The sequence below is a fragment of the Pseudozyma hubeiensis genome (genome assembly GCF_000403515.1).
Source record: "Pseudozyma hubeiensis SY62 DNA, scaffold: PHS7, whole genome shotgun sequence".
Classification (NCBI taxonomy): domain Eukaryota; kingdom Fungi; phylum Basidiomycota; class Ustilaginomycetes; order Ustilaginales; family Ustilaginaceae; genus Pseudozyma; species Pseudozyma hubeiensis.
The window spans coordinates 1-11681 of record NW_012133789.1 but is presented as its reverse complement, the minus strand read 5'-3'; the positions used below and the strand labels follow the sequence as shown (position 1 = coordinate 11681).

The following is an 11681-nucleotide window of genomic DNA, read 5'->3' as shown; positions in this document are numbered from 1 at the left end:
GCACTGAAACTCACCTATGTTCGGCCGCAACAGACGTCTCACCATCCTCATCCCAATCGTCGACCACTCCCATCCAGATCTCCTCCACCCAGCCATCCGATTCGTCTCACATACCTGTACAATCAGATTTCAAGGGTATAAAATGCATTGACAGAAGATGTATACATGTCAGAACCGATTACATCGTTTTCTCCGAGCAGAAATGGTGACAATCAACGCACCCCACGCTTCCCTCTCACCTGACCCCACATCTTCTCCGCGATGCGTTGGAACGCCTCGTCCATATCGAGCGATTCTCCATCGTGTTGCCGTGCATACTCTTGCTCCAGATCTTCTCTTCGCGTGATCTCCGGTCGAAGCGCTTTCAGGTCAGCTTTCGAGATGCCTGGTGCGCGACGTTGACGCGTGTCCGATTCGGGCGCGTATTCGAGCAGCTGTACCCGCACTTGACCGTACGGCTTGCGAAGGCCCTGGATGGCGTCTTCTGCATCAGCGATTTGGGATGGCAGCTGGGCGAAGATGCCGGTGGGACGGGTGTCGTCGACGAGACGATCGCTTTGAAGGTTGTTGTATTGGACGATGACTTCGAGGTGTTGCGACGGCTCGTAGTCGGGATTGTCTCGTTTGCGTTTTGCTGCGGCTTTCAGGGCTAGGGCGGTTGGATCCGTGGTCTCTTCGTCTGCGTCTTCGTTTTCCTGGTCGGTAGAGGCAGCTGTCGAGGAAGGGATGCGCCAGGTCACTTTGACCAGGTCAAACGCTTCGGTGCCGAGTGCCTCCAGGCCCGCATCAGTTCCTAGGCTCTTGGCGGGGAGTTCGAGCTGCTGCAACGCCATTGCCTGCTGCCTCCTCGATACGTACGCCTGCAAATGGCAGTGCAGATCCGACAAGAACGCGTGCACTCCTGGCAGCTCGTTGAATTGGGTCAACATGGTCAGCCCGCCCGCCTCGTTATCTCTACCCTTGCTTCCAGCTCCACCGGACACTTGACCTCCCACAACGCTGGGCAGATACTTTTCTACGAGCTTCCCCAGGGGCACAAAGTGTGGGACCGTGTGCCTGATGAGTCGAAGCCCATCCGCAAGCGAGTTGGCCTCCACGTCACCCACTGCTGTGCCGGCGAGCTGCGGCATGGAATCGAGCAGCTGACTCGGCCTCGCAAAGACGAGATAGTAAGGCTCGTAGAAACGGCCCCTCCAGGAAGTATCGAGACGTATGCCGAGAGCGAGGTCGCCGTCCTTGTCAGCGGACGCAGGGTCGCGAGCTTGACGCGCACGACGACCGACGTCCAGATCGAGTTCGAAACACGTCCATGCCGCGGAACGATAGAGGATGGATTGTTCCTCGAGCAAGCGAAGTTGACGTGCGAGGTCTTGGTTCTGGGTGGAGAGCGTACTGCGTGGGTCGGTGGAAGGGTCGGGAATGGCACGTAGGGAGGAGAGCTGCGACGTGAGGAGGGCCTTGTCTGCTCGGAGCTGGGTGAGCTTGGAGCGGAGCTCGTCGGTCGAGGCTGACGCGAGATTGCTCCAGCTCATGACGGTGATCGGACGCGCGCGAAGGACCGCGCAGAGTCAAGATGTAGCCTCTGATTAGAAGGAGAGGTTGGTGATAGTTTTGGTCGTGACGATGGTGTCGAAGCTGAGTTGTGCGTGTGATGTTCTCGGGTGTCGGTCGAGCTTCACGCGACGCGGCTGGACCGAACGGCTTGAGCGGCAACAAATGCTCTTCCACAATTTTCGGTGCAAGGTCAAGCCTGATTTCTGGAGCAAAAAGGCGCCAACAAATTGCGACGAGGAAATACACTGCACTGTCTGCGAATCACGTCAATGTCGCAAAGCGTCGTCTGAGCCGATGCGGTCGACCTCCCGCCTGATGTCTGACTCAAGAGACTTCGTTAAGCTCGAAGCTGACGGAATTTGGACGGTAGCCGAGTGGGGACCGCGCCTTGCAAAGCGGTCGGATCTGCTTGCCTGATGTATCGGGTTAACCAGTGACGGATCATCGGCATCGGCCTACTTGTCGGAGGGACTGGATGACGAGCAAGTAGCCGACGCTGCTCCCTGGCTATCAACGAAAATGAGGGGCAAACCAGGTGCAAAGCTCAGACAGCAAGAGGCTCGGGCATGGAGTCGAGCGGAAGCTGAATTCTCCAGCATCGCCGAGGCGCATCTGCCATCTGCCGCTCTTCAACCCTGTTACAGTATTTCAAGCAGCGTGAAATGTCGTCAAGCCTAAGCATGCCTTGACACCTCGATCACCTCGAAAGAGGCACTAAGAGAATGTTCGATCGAAGAACAAACAGATTCGAGCCCTTGGCAACCTGGATTCCTTTACCAAGATTCATCATTGAGCCCAGTGTTGATGACATGCCAAACTCCATCATCGTGCGCCGCTTCCCTTCATTGGCGTGATAAAGATCGGACTGCCGTCCCTTCCTGCGCGATCCTGTTCTTGAGATGAGACGGATGCATCGGAACGACCAACAGCAGTGCACTCCTTCCTTGGACAGCTGAGAGCGGCTTAACTTGTGTGTTTATTTGTGCGCCGTCTCGCCTTCCGCGTCGCTCTGCAATCCAAACTCGCTTTTCCCGAGACCAACACTTTTTCGAGGCTGTGAGTCGGCGGCATGCCAGCTGACGCGCATCTGGACCCACGTCGCAGTGTGCAGCGGATTGCAGAATTGTGCATCTGGAGAGACGCGCGAGACAGCCACAGTGCACCTTGGCCGCCATGTTTGGCATTCCGAGCTGCATAATCCCTGCCTGGCTCTCGCTGCCAACATCGCCGAAGCCGATGCAACCGCCATTTCAAGACCTGCTGTCATGCTGCTGCTGCTCTCGCCCCGCTCCGGTTTCGTCTGTAAATGTAATTGATGCCCACGAAGCGAAAGCCGTTGAGCCGCTCTCACCTCGAGTTTCTCGATTCGGTCAGCAGGATCGAAGCGTCGAAGCTGGCTTGCAGCATGCTGCTGCTGCTGCTGAACCAAGACATTGCATCGCGAGCTACACTCGCCGCAAACGTCTTCCGGGTCGAGTGACCATCCTGCCTGCCCGCTGCGAGCTGTGCGCCAAATCTTGGACGCAACCAGCAGGCCATGTCCGCCTGCAGCCAAGGCGACCGACCTAGTGCAAAGAGTTTCGAGCCATCGTGCCGCTATATTTCGTCTCGTGTTGTCCTGATGCCATCTGCTTCGTCTATCAGTAGCGCCATATCACTCTGCTTGGGTGGCGTTCCCTCTCGAGAGCCAGCTGATCAACCCGTTTGGCCCGGTCCTTCTCTAGCCGAGCTGCCTGACGCTTTCTGCAGCGAATCCCATCTTTGCCGTCCGCAACCTGCCTGTCATGTCAATGTCCCTGCAGTCAAGGCTTTTGAGGCTGATCAAAGGCTCGGCTATGAGCTTCAACAATGGTGTCGTCCGGAATCTGCAAGCGGTTGCTCAGGCTGAGCCACCTACTGTACTGCGCTTGTGGCTCGGCGGCTGGCATGGTACTTTGCCTTGCAGCATGCGTTGGCAGTTGCAGATCGTCTCTGTGCTGCTGCAGCTATCGTCATTAGAGGACGCACTGGTCCCATGTGTCGATGAGAGCGGCATCGCATAAGCACCAAGGCAGATTCAACGTCTGAGCTGTGAGCTTCTGTTTGGTTGCGGGACAAAGCAACTCAAGGATTCTGTTTCGGATCGAAGCACGGATGTGCATGAGTGAGGGCGACCAGCTTGAGGGTATGGAGCCAGCATGAGCCCAGTCAAGCTCGCAGTGAGAGCAGAGTGAGGCTGTACCGAGCATCAGACGAGGGCAAACGAGGCCAACACAGGGCAAAGCTGTGTCGTTTGCAAATCATCATGCATACTGTCGATCGTTTGGCAAACTCCGCTTGACTGGTGTTCCAGCGACGACAAGAGTGTTGTTCTTCCGGTCTCTGCGCGTGTTTTGATCTGTCACCCGGTTCGCCGCTTGCTTTCCTTCGCTCCGCAATCCATCACTCTCTCTGTCCTCTACGCACTTCCCGCTCCTGCTCCGCCCGCCCTCCTCTTCGTCCTCTGCCGCTGCTCAGCTGACCGAACTGCCACCGCTGCCAGTGTTGATGTGTATCTGGCTCGAGCCAGCCTCGTCGGCAGCAATAATTCCATTCTGCGAAAAACATTGTTGTTCTGCGGTGCCTGATCGCGGCTTTCGTCAGATCACTGCAGGCTGCTGCCTCCTCGAGGCTGAACTCTGCTCGTTCGTGTCTGGCCGAAGGGCACCAAAGCTCTCGCCGTCTCCCAGCCCGACGGGCAGGTGGCTCAAGCTGGCAAATTTGTCGCTCTGGAGAGGCTGTCTTCGCCCCTGTTCCGGCCTCGTCTCTGTCTGCTGCCGGGAATCTGTCCAGCCCCTGTTTGGCACTCATCCCCCCTCCTCTCCTTCATCACTGTTGTTCGCGCCCTCGCCCTTCGCTGCCGTCGTCTCTGCTCTCTCGACATCATCTTTCGTCTTGACTACTATCCATACCACTCCTCTCCACTCTCCCCACTCGAAGCCCCCCTCCCCTGTTCTGTTTCCCTCCCTTTTCCTTGACGAAGCGGCTCGATTATATCTCTAGCATCGACACTGGCGACCAGCACAGCCATCCACTATCGACCATCACAATCTTTCAACACTATCACTTGCATCGATCGACATTCACGAAGCTCACACCAAATCAACTACCAGCCGCAACTAAGCACATTTGCCAACAGTAGCTTGAATCGGCTCGACAAACCCATATAGTCGTACGCGCGACACCTTTGTCCATCTTAGCTTTTGGACAGAGCAGAAGGCATCATGTCTTCTTCACATCGTCCCGTCGTCCAGGCCATCCCGCCTTACAAAGGTGGCCCACTTCAGGCGACAGATGTGCAGAACCGTAGACCAACAGCGGCCGAGGCCTACGTCGCGCTCGCCAACCGAAAAGCCGGTGCCAACGTCGTCTCCACCCGTGCCACCGGCTCCGAAAACTACCGTCCATCCCAGCACCAGGCTACCAGCCACCACGCCTCTCAGCGACAGCAGCCCGCCCCAGCCGTGGACCGCAGACCACCACAGCAGCAACAGTCCGAGCGACCCAAGCCAGTCTCACGCCTCGAGAGGGAGAAGAAACGCCAACACAATGATCCCAAAAACATCGGACACTGGAGGCTAGACAAGCTCATCGGTCAGGGTGCTTCCGGTCGTGTCCGTCTCGCGGTGCACGATCAGACAGGTCAAAAGGCGGCGGTCAAGATCATTCCAAGGACGCTCATCAATGCAAGTCGCATGAGCTTGCGTGATGCCGATGTCAAGGCAAACAAGATGATCCTGGGTATTGAGAGGGAAATTGTCATCATGAAGCTCATCGAGCATCCCAACCTGCTCGGTCTCTGGGACGTGTACGAGACATCCAAAGATCTGTGAGTGCAACGACAGGCCAGCATCGCGACGAGCTTTTCTGAAGGACATGCTGATTCTGACCATTTCTTCTGCTTCTTCCCCTACAGCTTCCTCATCATGGAATACGTTGCCGGCGGTGAGCTCTTCGACCACCTCGTCGCTCAGGGCAAGCTCACTCCTCGCGATGCTCGAGGCTACTTCCGTCAGATCATCTTCGGCATGGACTACTGCCACCGCTTCAACATCTGCCATCGCGACCTCAAACCCGAGAACTTGCTCCTCGACGAGACCAAAAAGATCGTCAAGGTCGCCGACTTTGGCATGGCCGCCCTTCAGCCTACAGAGAAGATGCTCGAGACCAGCTGCGGCTCCCCGCACTACGCCAGTCCCGAGATCGTCAGCGGAAAGAGGTACAAGGGTACCGCCAGCGATATCTGGAGTTGTGGTATCATCCTGTTCGCCTTGCTCTGCGGAAGGCTGCCGTTCGACGATCCTAACATCCAGCAGCTGCTTGGCAAGGTGCGTGCCGGCAAATTCATGATGCCCGAATGGCTCGAGCCTGCCTCGAAGGACTTGATCTGGAGGATGCTCGAAGTAGACCCGGAAAAGCGTATCAAGATGGCCGACATCATGCGTCACCCCTGGTTCACCAACAACGGCGTCGAGTCTTCGTCCAACCCCGTGTCCACCTCGCTCGACACCTTGCAGATGGAGCAGCTGACGCTCGACACCATCGACATCGACATCCTCGGCAACCTCAAGACGTTGTGGTTCGAGTTGAGCGAGGAAGACATCATCAGGGAGCTTCTGTCGCCTGGCCAAAGCTGGCAAAAGACCTTCTACTCGCTGTTGGTAGCGCATCGCGAGAACCACTCGGCAGACGATGAAGACGACATGGACGACGACATTATGAACCAGCAGATCGTCACAGCAAGCGCTGTACCTGCGCATGCGCTCTTGACCGCTGCCGGCGCCGCCAAGACGCTCGAAAAAGCTCGTCCTCGTCGTACGAGCGATGCTGCTGCCGCCACTTCGGCACCGGCCTCTCCGCAGCTTGGAGGCGTCGAGATGGATCGAAGGCACAGCACCCCCGAGAAAGGCTCGGCGTACCACACGACGCCGACTCGTCCCAGGGACGTCACACCCACCAAAGTCCCTTCGCCGCACGTTCGTCCTGCCAACCCTTCGCCGAGGCTGCGACCTTCGCCGCTGGACTCGCCTGCTACGACCTTGGATGGTTCGTTTGCTTCCCCTTCCAAGCTCAAGGCACCTTCTCCGGCCAAGTCAGCCGCATCCGGTTCGAGTCCCCGCGCGGATAAGGCTGCAAGCTACGTTCTGCCGCAGATCTCGCTCCAGACCGCCTCGCCTCAGCGCAACGAGCGACCTTCCGTCGACCTGCAACGACGCAACACTTCGCCCACCAAGAGCAACGCCACCTCGGCGCCTCCCTCCGCTCGCATCGCTCTCGCCAACCTGTACGACGCACCGACATCGTCGCAGCACACCGCCACGGCTTCGTCGTCGTCGACCTCGTCCACCTCGTCGGTCACGGCGGCTCGCGGCCGGGCCAACAGAGGCTCGGGGTCTGAAATGATGCCGCCGCTTGCGCTTCCTGGACGCGCCTCTTCGCGACCCGTGTCGCCGACCAAGTCGACGTTTGGTGCTGCTGCCACTCAAGCGCCGCAACCTGCTGCTCAGCCCGCAACGCAAAGGCCGTCGACTGCTCGTGCGTACACGACGCAGGCGACGCCCTCGATCCAGGTGCCACAGGTGGGCGACGCTACCATGCAGCGATTTTTCCAAGAGATCGCTGACGAGCTCGCCTCGATCCGTGCCACAGGCGAGAAGCCGGACGCGTTGCAGTCGAAGATCGAGCAGCTCAAGAACTCGGTTGCCTTGCAACAGCAACAGCAGCAGCAGCTCCAGTCGCAGCCCATGGCCGTCACGTCTTCTGCCCCCGGCCCCCGCACCAAGAATTCGGAGATGAACCAGTTCGAAGACGCCGAGGACGACGTGAGCGAAGGCGAGAGCATGCGTTCGGTCTCGCAAGCCTCGTCGCACCAGCAGACGTACACTCCCTCGACGCCGATGACGCCTCTCAGCCCCGCCGAGCTCATCGCGCCTCTCTCGCTGACGGACAAGACGGGCACCGGTGTCAGAACGAGTGTTGCCAGCTCGAATGCCAGTGCGAGGAACTCGGTGCGAAGCGCTCGATCGGCCACGGAAGCGACCACCTCTGGCGCCGCTTCGCGACCGACGAGCGTCTTCAGCAATATCAGCACGGGCAGCACCGGTCTGGGCAGGAAACGTTCGTTGCTGGGACTTCGTCGTGGCGACAAGCACCAGCAGCACCAGCAGCAGCAGCAGCAGCAGCAGCAGCAGCAGTACGCCACTGCTGCGGATGCCAACACGATCCGATCCATCGCGTACGATCAGACGCACGCTCCACCCGCACTCGCCAGCATCTTTGCTGCACCCGCGGCCGGACGATCGAGCCAGACTGCGGCAGCTTCTACGCGTACGCAGAAGAATGCGGGACTTGGTCTCGACATGGGCGCTGCATCTGCTGCTGGAGTCATCTCTCCACCCACCACACCGCAATCGCAGTACTCTGCCACTCTGGCTACCGCTCCCGTTTCCAGCAGCGGTTCGACCAGTTCGGCACCGGGCAAGAAGGACAGCTGGTTCGCCGGTCTCTTCAACTGGAAGCCCGCGACGTTCACGCTCATGTCGACGGAGAATTTCTCCGAGACGCTCAGCGAGTGCGTCCGTCGTCTGCAGAGCTACGGCGTACGCGTCGCCATGGACGACTCGTCCGACGTGCACCACACTACGCTCAAGTGCAGCGTCAACGAGTACCGCGAATCCAACGGCGTCACCACGGCGGCGAAACCGTTGCGATTCCGCGTGGAACTCAACATCTTGCCGGTGGGATCTCCCGCAGTCAACTCGCCGTACATGGGCGGTGGATTGGGGTTGTCGCTCAACGGTGCAGGTGCGGTGGGCGGTGGTGGAAGCGTCATGAGCCACGGTCTGCCGAGCCCTGCACTGAGCACCTACTCGAGGGGAAGCAGCGCGACAGGCGTCACGTTCGCTACGTCGGTGCTGGTGGTGCAAGAGAAGGGCGCGCTGAGCACGTTCAAGCTGATCCACGGTCGTTTGCGCCGCGAATGGTCGCTCGACGTTGCTTCCGCCATCATCTGAGTGCCAACCTTCCTCACCATCTGCGATGCTGGCTTTGCCAATGCTGTATCATCTTCGACTTCTGTTCTCGAGCTCGTCTCGCTCCACACGTATTCCGGCGACTCCTTGGTCCGCATTCTCCTTTTCGGTCACTTCCATGTTGGCTCACTCCCCTTCTCTCCCTCTCTTTCTCGCTACTGCATGCACCTTTCCCCACCAAACATTCATTCTGCTGTGTCTTGTCTTACCTTGCTTTCGTTGCTTCTCCCACGCTCCTTTTCTGCTACACATACACACGTCTTTGCTATTGATATTTACAATTGATCTCACTGTCAATGGAACCACATTCTTTTGGTACATCAAAATCATCAAGGCTGCTTGCAGTTGTGACGTTGAAAGATAGACATGAAAAAAAGTGTTGAGCTCTACCTCGAACCGGGACAGGCTGGTCGCATGCTACAAACGGTGGTCGAATCAGATTGGACTGAAAAGTAGAGAGACCCTTTTATTGAGCACATGTCTCAACGCGGACAGAGACGGCGATCTTGGTATCGCAGATAATCGGCTATGACCAAGCACCAACACGGCAAGATACGGGAAGACTGAGCAATTGGGCTTGATTTCCTTATGGCGGGATAAAATTACAGAAGAAAATTAAGCTCGTGAACCTCCACTTTTGCATCATTTTGAGAAACTCGCTTCGGCTGCTCCGCGTACAATGTATGTTTTTGCTGACGTTCTTGGTGACTGAGGCAGCTGCAAGCCGCAAAAGTTGATGGGCGACACGGGTTGCGCCGATTGGTGTGGTGGGTTTGGATGATTGATCAAGTCGGAACAAGAGTCCGAACCACCTTATCCCTTTCTTCCATCATCAACGACCTCTTCGCTGCGAGAACATCAACTGGTAGCCATCGCGAAACGGCGCAGTCATCACAAGGAAGACCTCCATCCTCCTCGGTCCTATTTCACGCAGTTACTCAGCTCCAGATCAAGAAGAAGAATTCGCATCGCAGCACCACAATCATGTCCTACGGAACCCATCGAGACGTCGGCGACGTGGAGCGAAGAGAAGCGTAAGTATCACTCCATCCCTCTCATTCATCCTTTGCGTCTCACGCCTGACCCCACCTCCCCTCCCTTCTTTCCTCCTTGCAGTCAATACAACGCTTCCGTCTCCGCTGCAGCGCGAGGCTTCGGCACGGGGCTCGCCTTCTCGGCCCCCACCGCGTACGTGCTCAACCGCAGCTGGCCCGCCTTCCGCTCCCTCACGCCCGCCATCAAACTCTTCTTCGTCTCGTCCATCGCCATCGGCGCCGGCGTCATCTCCGCCGACAAGGCCGGCATCAAATTCGACCAGGACCACTACACCGACGCCGGCGCCGCCGTCCAACGTCGTTATGCCTCGCGCGAGGAGCAAGAATGGTCCTCCCTCTCCCCACGCGACAAAGCGCTGACCTGGGCCAAAGAGAACAAGTTCTCCGTCGTCGCCGCCACGTGGGCCACCAGCATGGGCGGCATCTTCGCGTACATCCACACACAACCCATGACGTTTGCCCAGAAGCTGGTCCAGGCGAGAGTGTGGGCTCAGGGTATCACACTGGCTAGTTTGGTGGGGATGGCAGCGATCACGCAGATCCCGAGTAAGGGAGATAGGATCATCAAGCAGCACAAGGAGGCAGCGGATCATAGTTGGAGGGAGTTTGTACCGCAGGAACCCAGCAAGGAGACGATCAAGAGCCAGTGAAAATGCGGGTTTATAGGGCGAAGGTTGGATGTCAATGGCATAGATTTCAAAAGAAGCAGCGGTGTCAGGGATTGTGGTTTTGTGTGCGCGAATGTGGTGTTCTGAGAAGGATGCGAGGCTTTCGATCGCGAGGAGGGTCTCTCGATGACGTTGAGAAGAACTCAATCGGAGGCAGGCTGAAAAATTTCTGTTAGATCGACGCGAAAGGCCACTTTTTATCTTATCGGATCTCGGTACGTAAGAAGAACCGCACATGTCTCCTTCTCGCACCCCCATCAAACTCCTCTTCCTCCTTCTCTCCCCCTTCCTCGCCTTACGACGAATCTCAGCCGCTCTCGACCAGCGGTGCAACCTTTCGGATTCACCATGTCGACCTCCTCATCGTCAACCAAATCACCGGTGCTTCCACCGGAAACCCTGCACTCGATCCTTTCGTCCATCGAACTGCTCTCCGCCATGTGGTCCGGTGAAAACGAACTGCTGCTTTCCCCCACCGACGAGTCATCGATAAAACAAATCGCGGAATACCTGCAGCTCGAACTGGAGACGTTGGGGGACGAAACCTCGGTGCGGGTGAAGGAGAGTCTGGCGGAGGAGGTGTGTTTGGGTTTGAGGGTGAGAGGTGATCCTTCGTTGCCGGAAAATGGGATTTGGGTGAACGTAGGTTTCAGGTTGAGGGGGAAGCAAGGAGGATGTGTACGGATGTGGACGAGCGGGGTGGATGCTCCAGCGTGGCTCGGTAGGGACAAGGTGGAGGAGGTGAATGGACTGCTTGAGAAAAGTTTGGCGGAGGAGGAGGAGGAGGATATGGTAGGGATGATCTTGAACGCTATCGAGTTGGTTTCCGAAGTCCTACTCACCATCACCCCCACATCCCTCACGACTACCACAACTGCTCCAATCTCCACGGATTCGATACCGAAAGAGGAAACGAAAGAAGAAAGCGTCCTTCGAATATGGTACTACCTCCCCTCGCTGTCCACCAAATCCAAACGTCTCGACATCGTCCACCTCGCCCTCACCCACACCCCTCCACTCACCGGTTTTCTCCTCGCCGGAAAACCCGGGTTGATCATCCTCGAACACCCTTCTTCCCCCACCGCATCCTCCAATCTATCGTCGTTCTGGTCGACGATCAAAACTCAGTCTTGGTCAGACATCCCTTCGTCGCACAAGAAGATCTCGGAAAAACTCATCCAACCTGCGGTAGCAAAAGCGTTCGATGGATTCCACGATATCACCGATTGGCCAGAGGTCGAGAGAGGTGCGGACAGAGGCAGGAAGAGCGATCTGAGTAAACTGGTGATTTGGTTGGATGGGAAGGGGGTGGAGGGGAAGAGGTGTTTGGAGAAGGTGCTGGGGGTGGGAGGGTG

At 57.5% G+C, this 11681-nt stretch overlaps 4 protein-coding genes across 4 annotated transcripts; 3 read left to right on the top strand and 1 right to left on the bottom strand.

The window, feature by feature from the left end:
- Nucleotides 1–212: 212 nt before the first annotated feature.
- On the bottom strand, nt 213–1532 carry PHSY_000424 (hypothetical protein; the record flags this gene model as incomplete). Its single annotated transcript, XM_012331063.1, has 1 exon — nt 213–1532. The coding sequence occupies one exon, from the start codon at nt 1530–1532 to the stop codon at nt 213–215; it is 1320 nt and encodes a 439-aa protein (XP_012186453.1).
- A 316-nt stretch (nt 1533–1848) lies between these two features.
- PHSY_000423 (hypothetical protein) lies at nt 1849–3596 on the top strand (the record flags this gene model as incomplete). The annotated part of the gene is made up of 2 exons (XM_012331062.1): nt 1849–1920; nt 3279–3596. The coding sequence occupies 2 exons, from the start codon at nt 1849–1851 to the stop codon at nt 3594–3596; spliced, it is 390 nt and encodes a 129-aa protein (XP_012186452.1).
- A 1200-nt stretch (nt 3597–4796) lies between these two features.
- Nucleotides 4797–8585, top strand: PHSY_000422 (likely protein kinase; the record flags this gene model as incomplete). Its single annotated transcript, XM_012331061.1, has 2 exons — nt 4797–5401; nt 5489–8585. 2 exons carry the CDS (start codon nt 4797–4799, stop codon nt 8583–8585), a joined length of 3702 nt encoding a protein of 1233 aa, XP_012186451.1.
- A 795-nt stretch (nt 8586–9380) lies between these two features.
- PHSY_000421 (mitochondrion protein) lies at nt 9381–10308 on the top strand (the record flags this gene model as incomplete). The annotated part of the gene is made up of 2 exons (XM_012331060.1): nt 9381–9637; nt 9720–10308. The coding sequence occupies 2 exons, from the start codon at nt 9381–9383 to the stop codon at nt 10306–10308; spliced, it is 846 nt and encodes a 281-aa protein (XP_012186450.1).
- Nucleotides 10309–11681: the final 1373 nt, after the last annotated feature.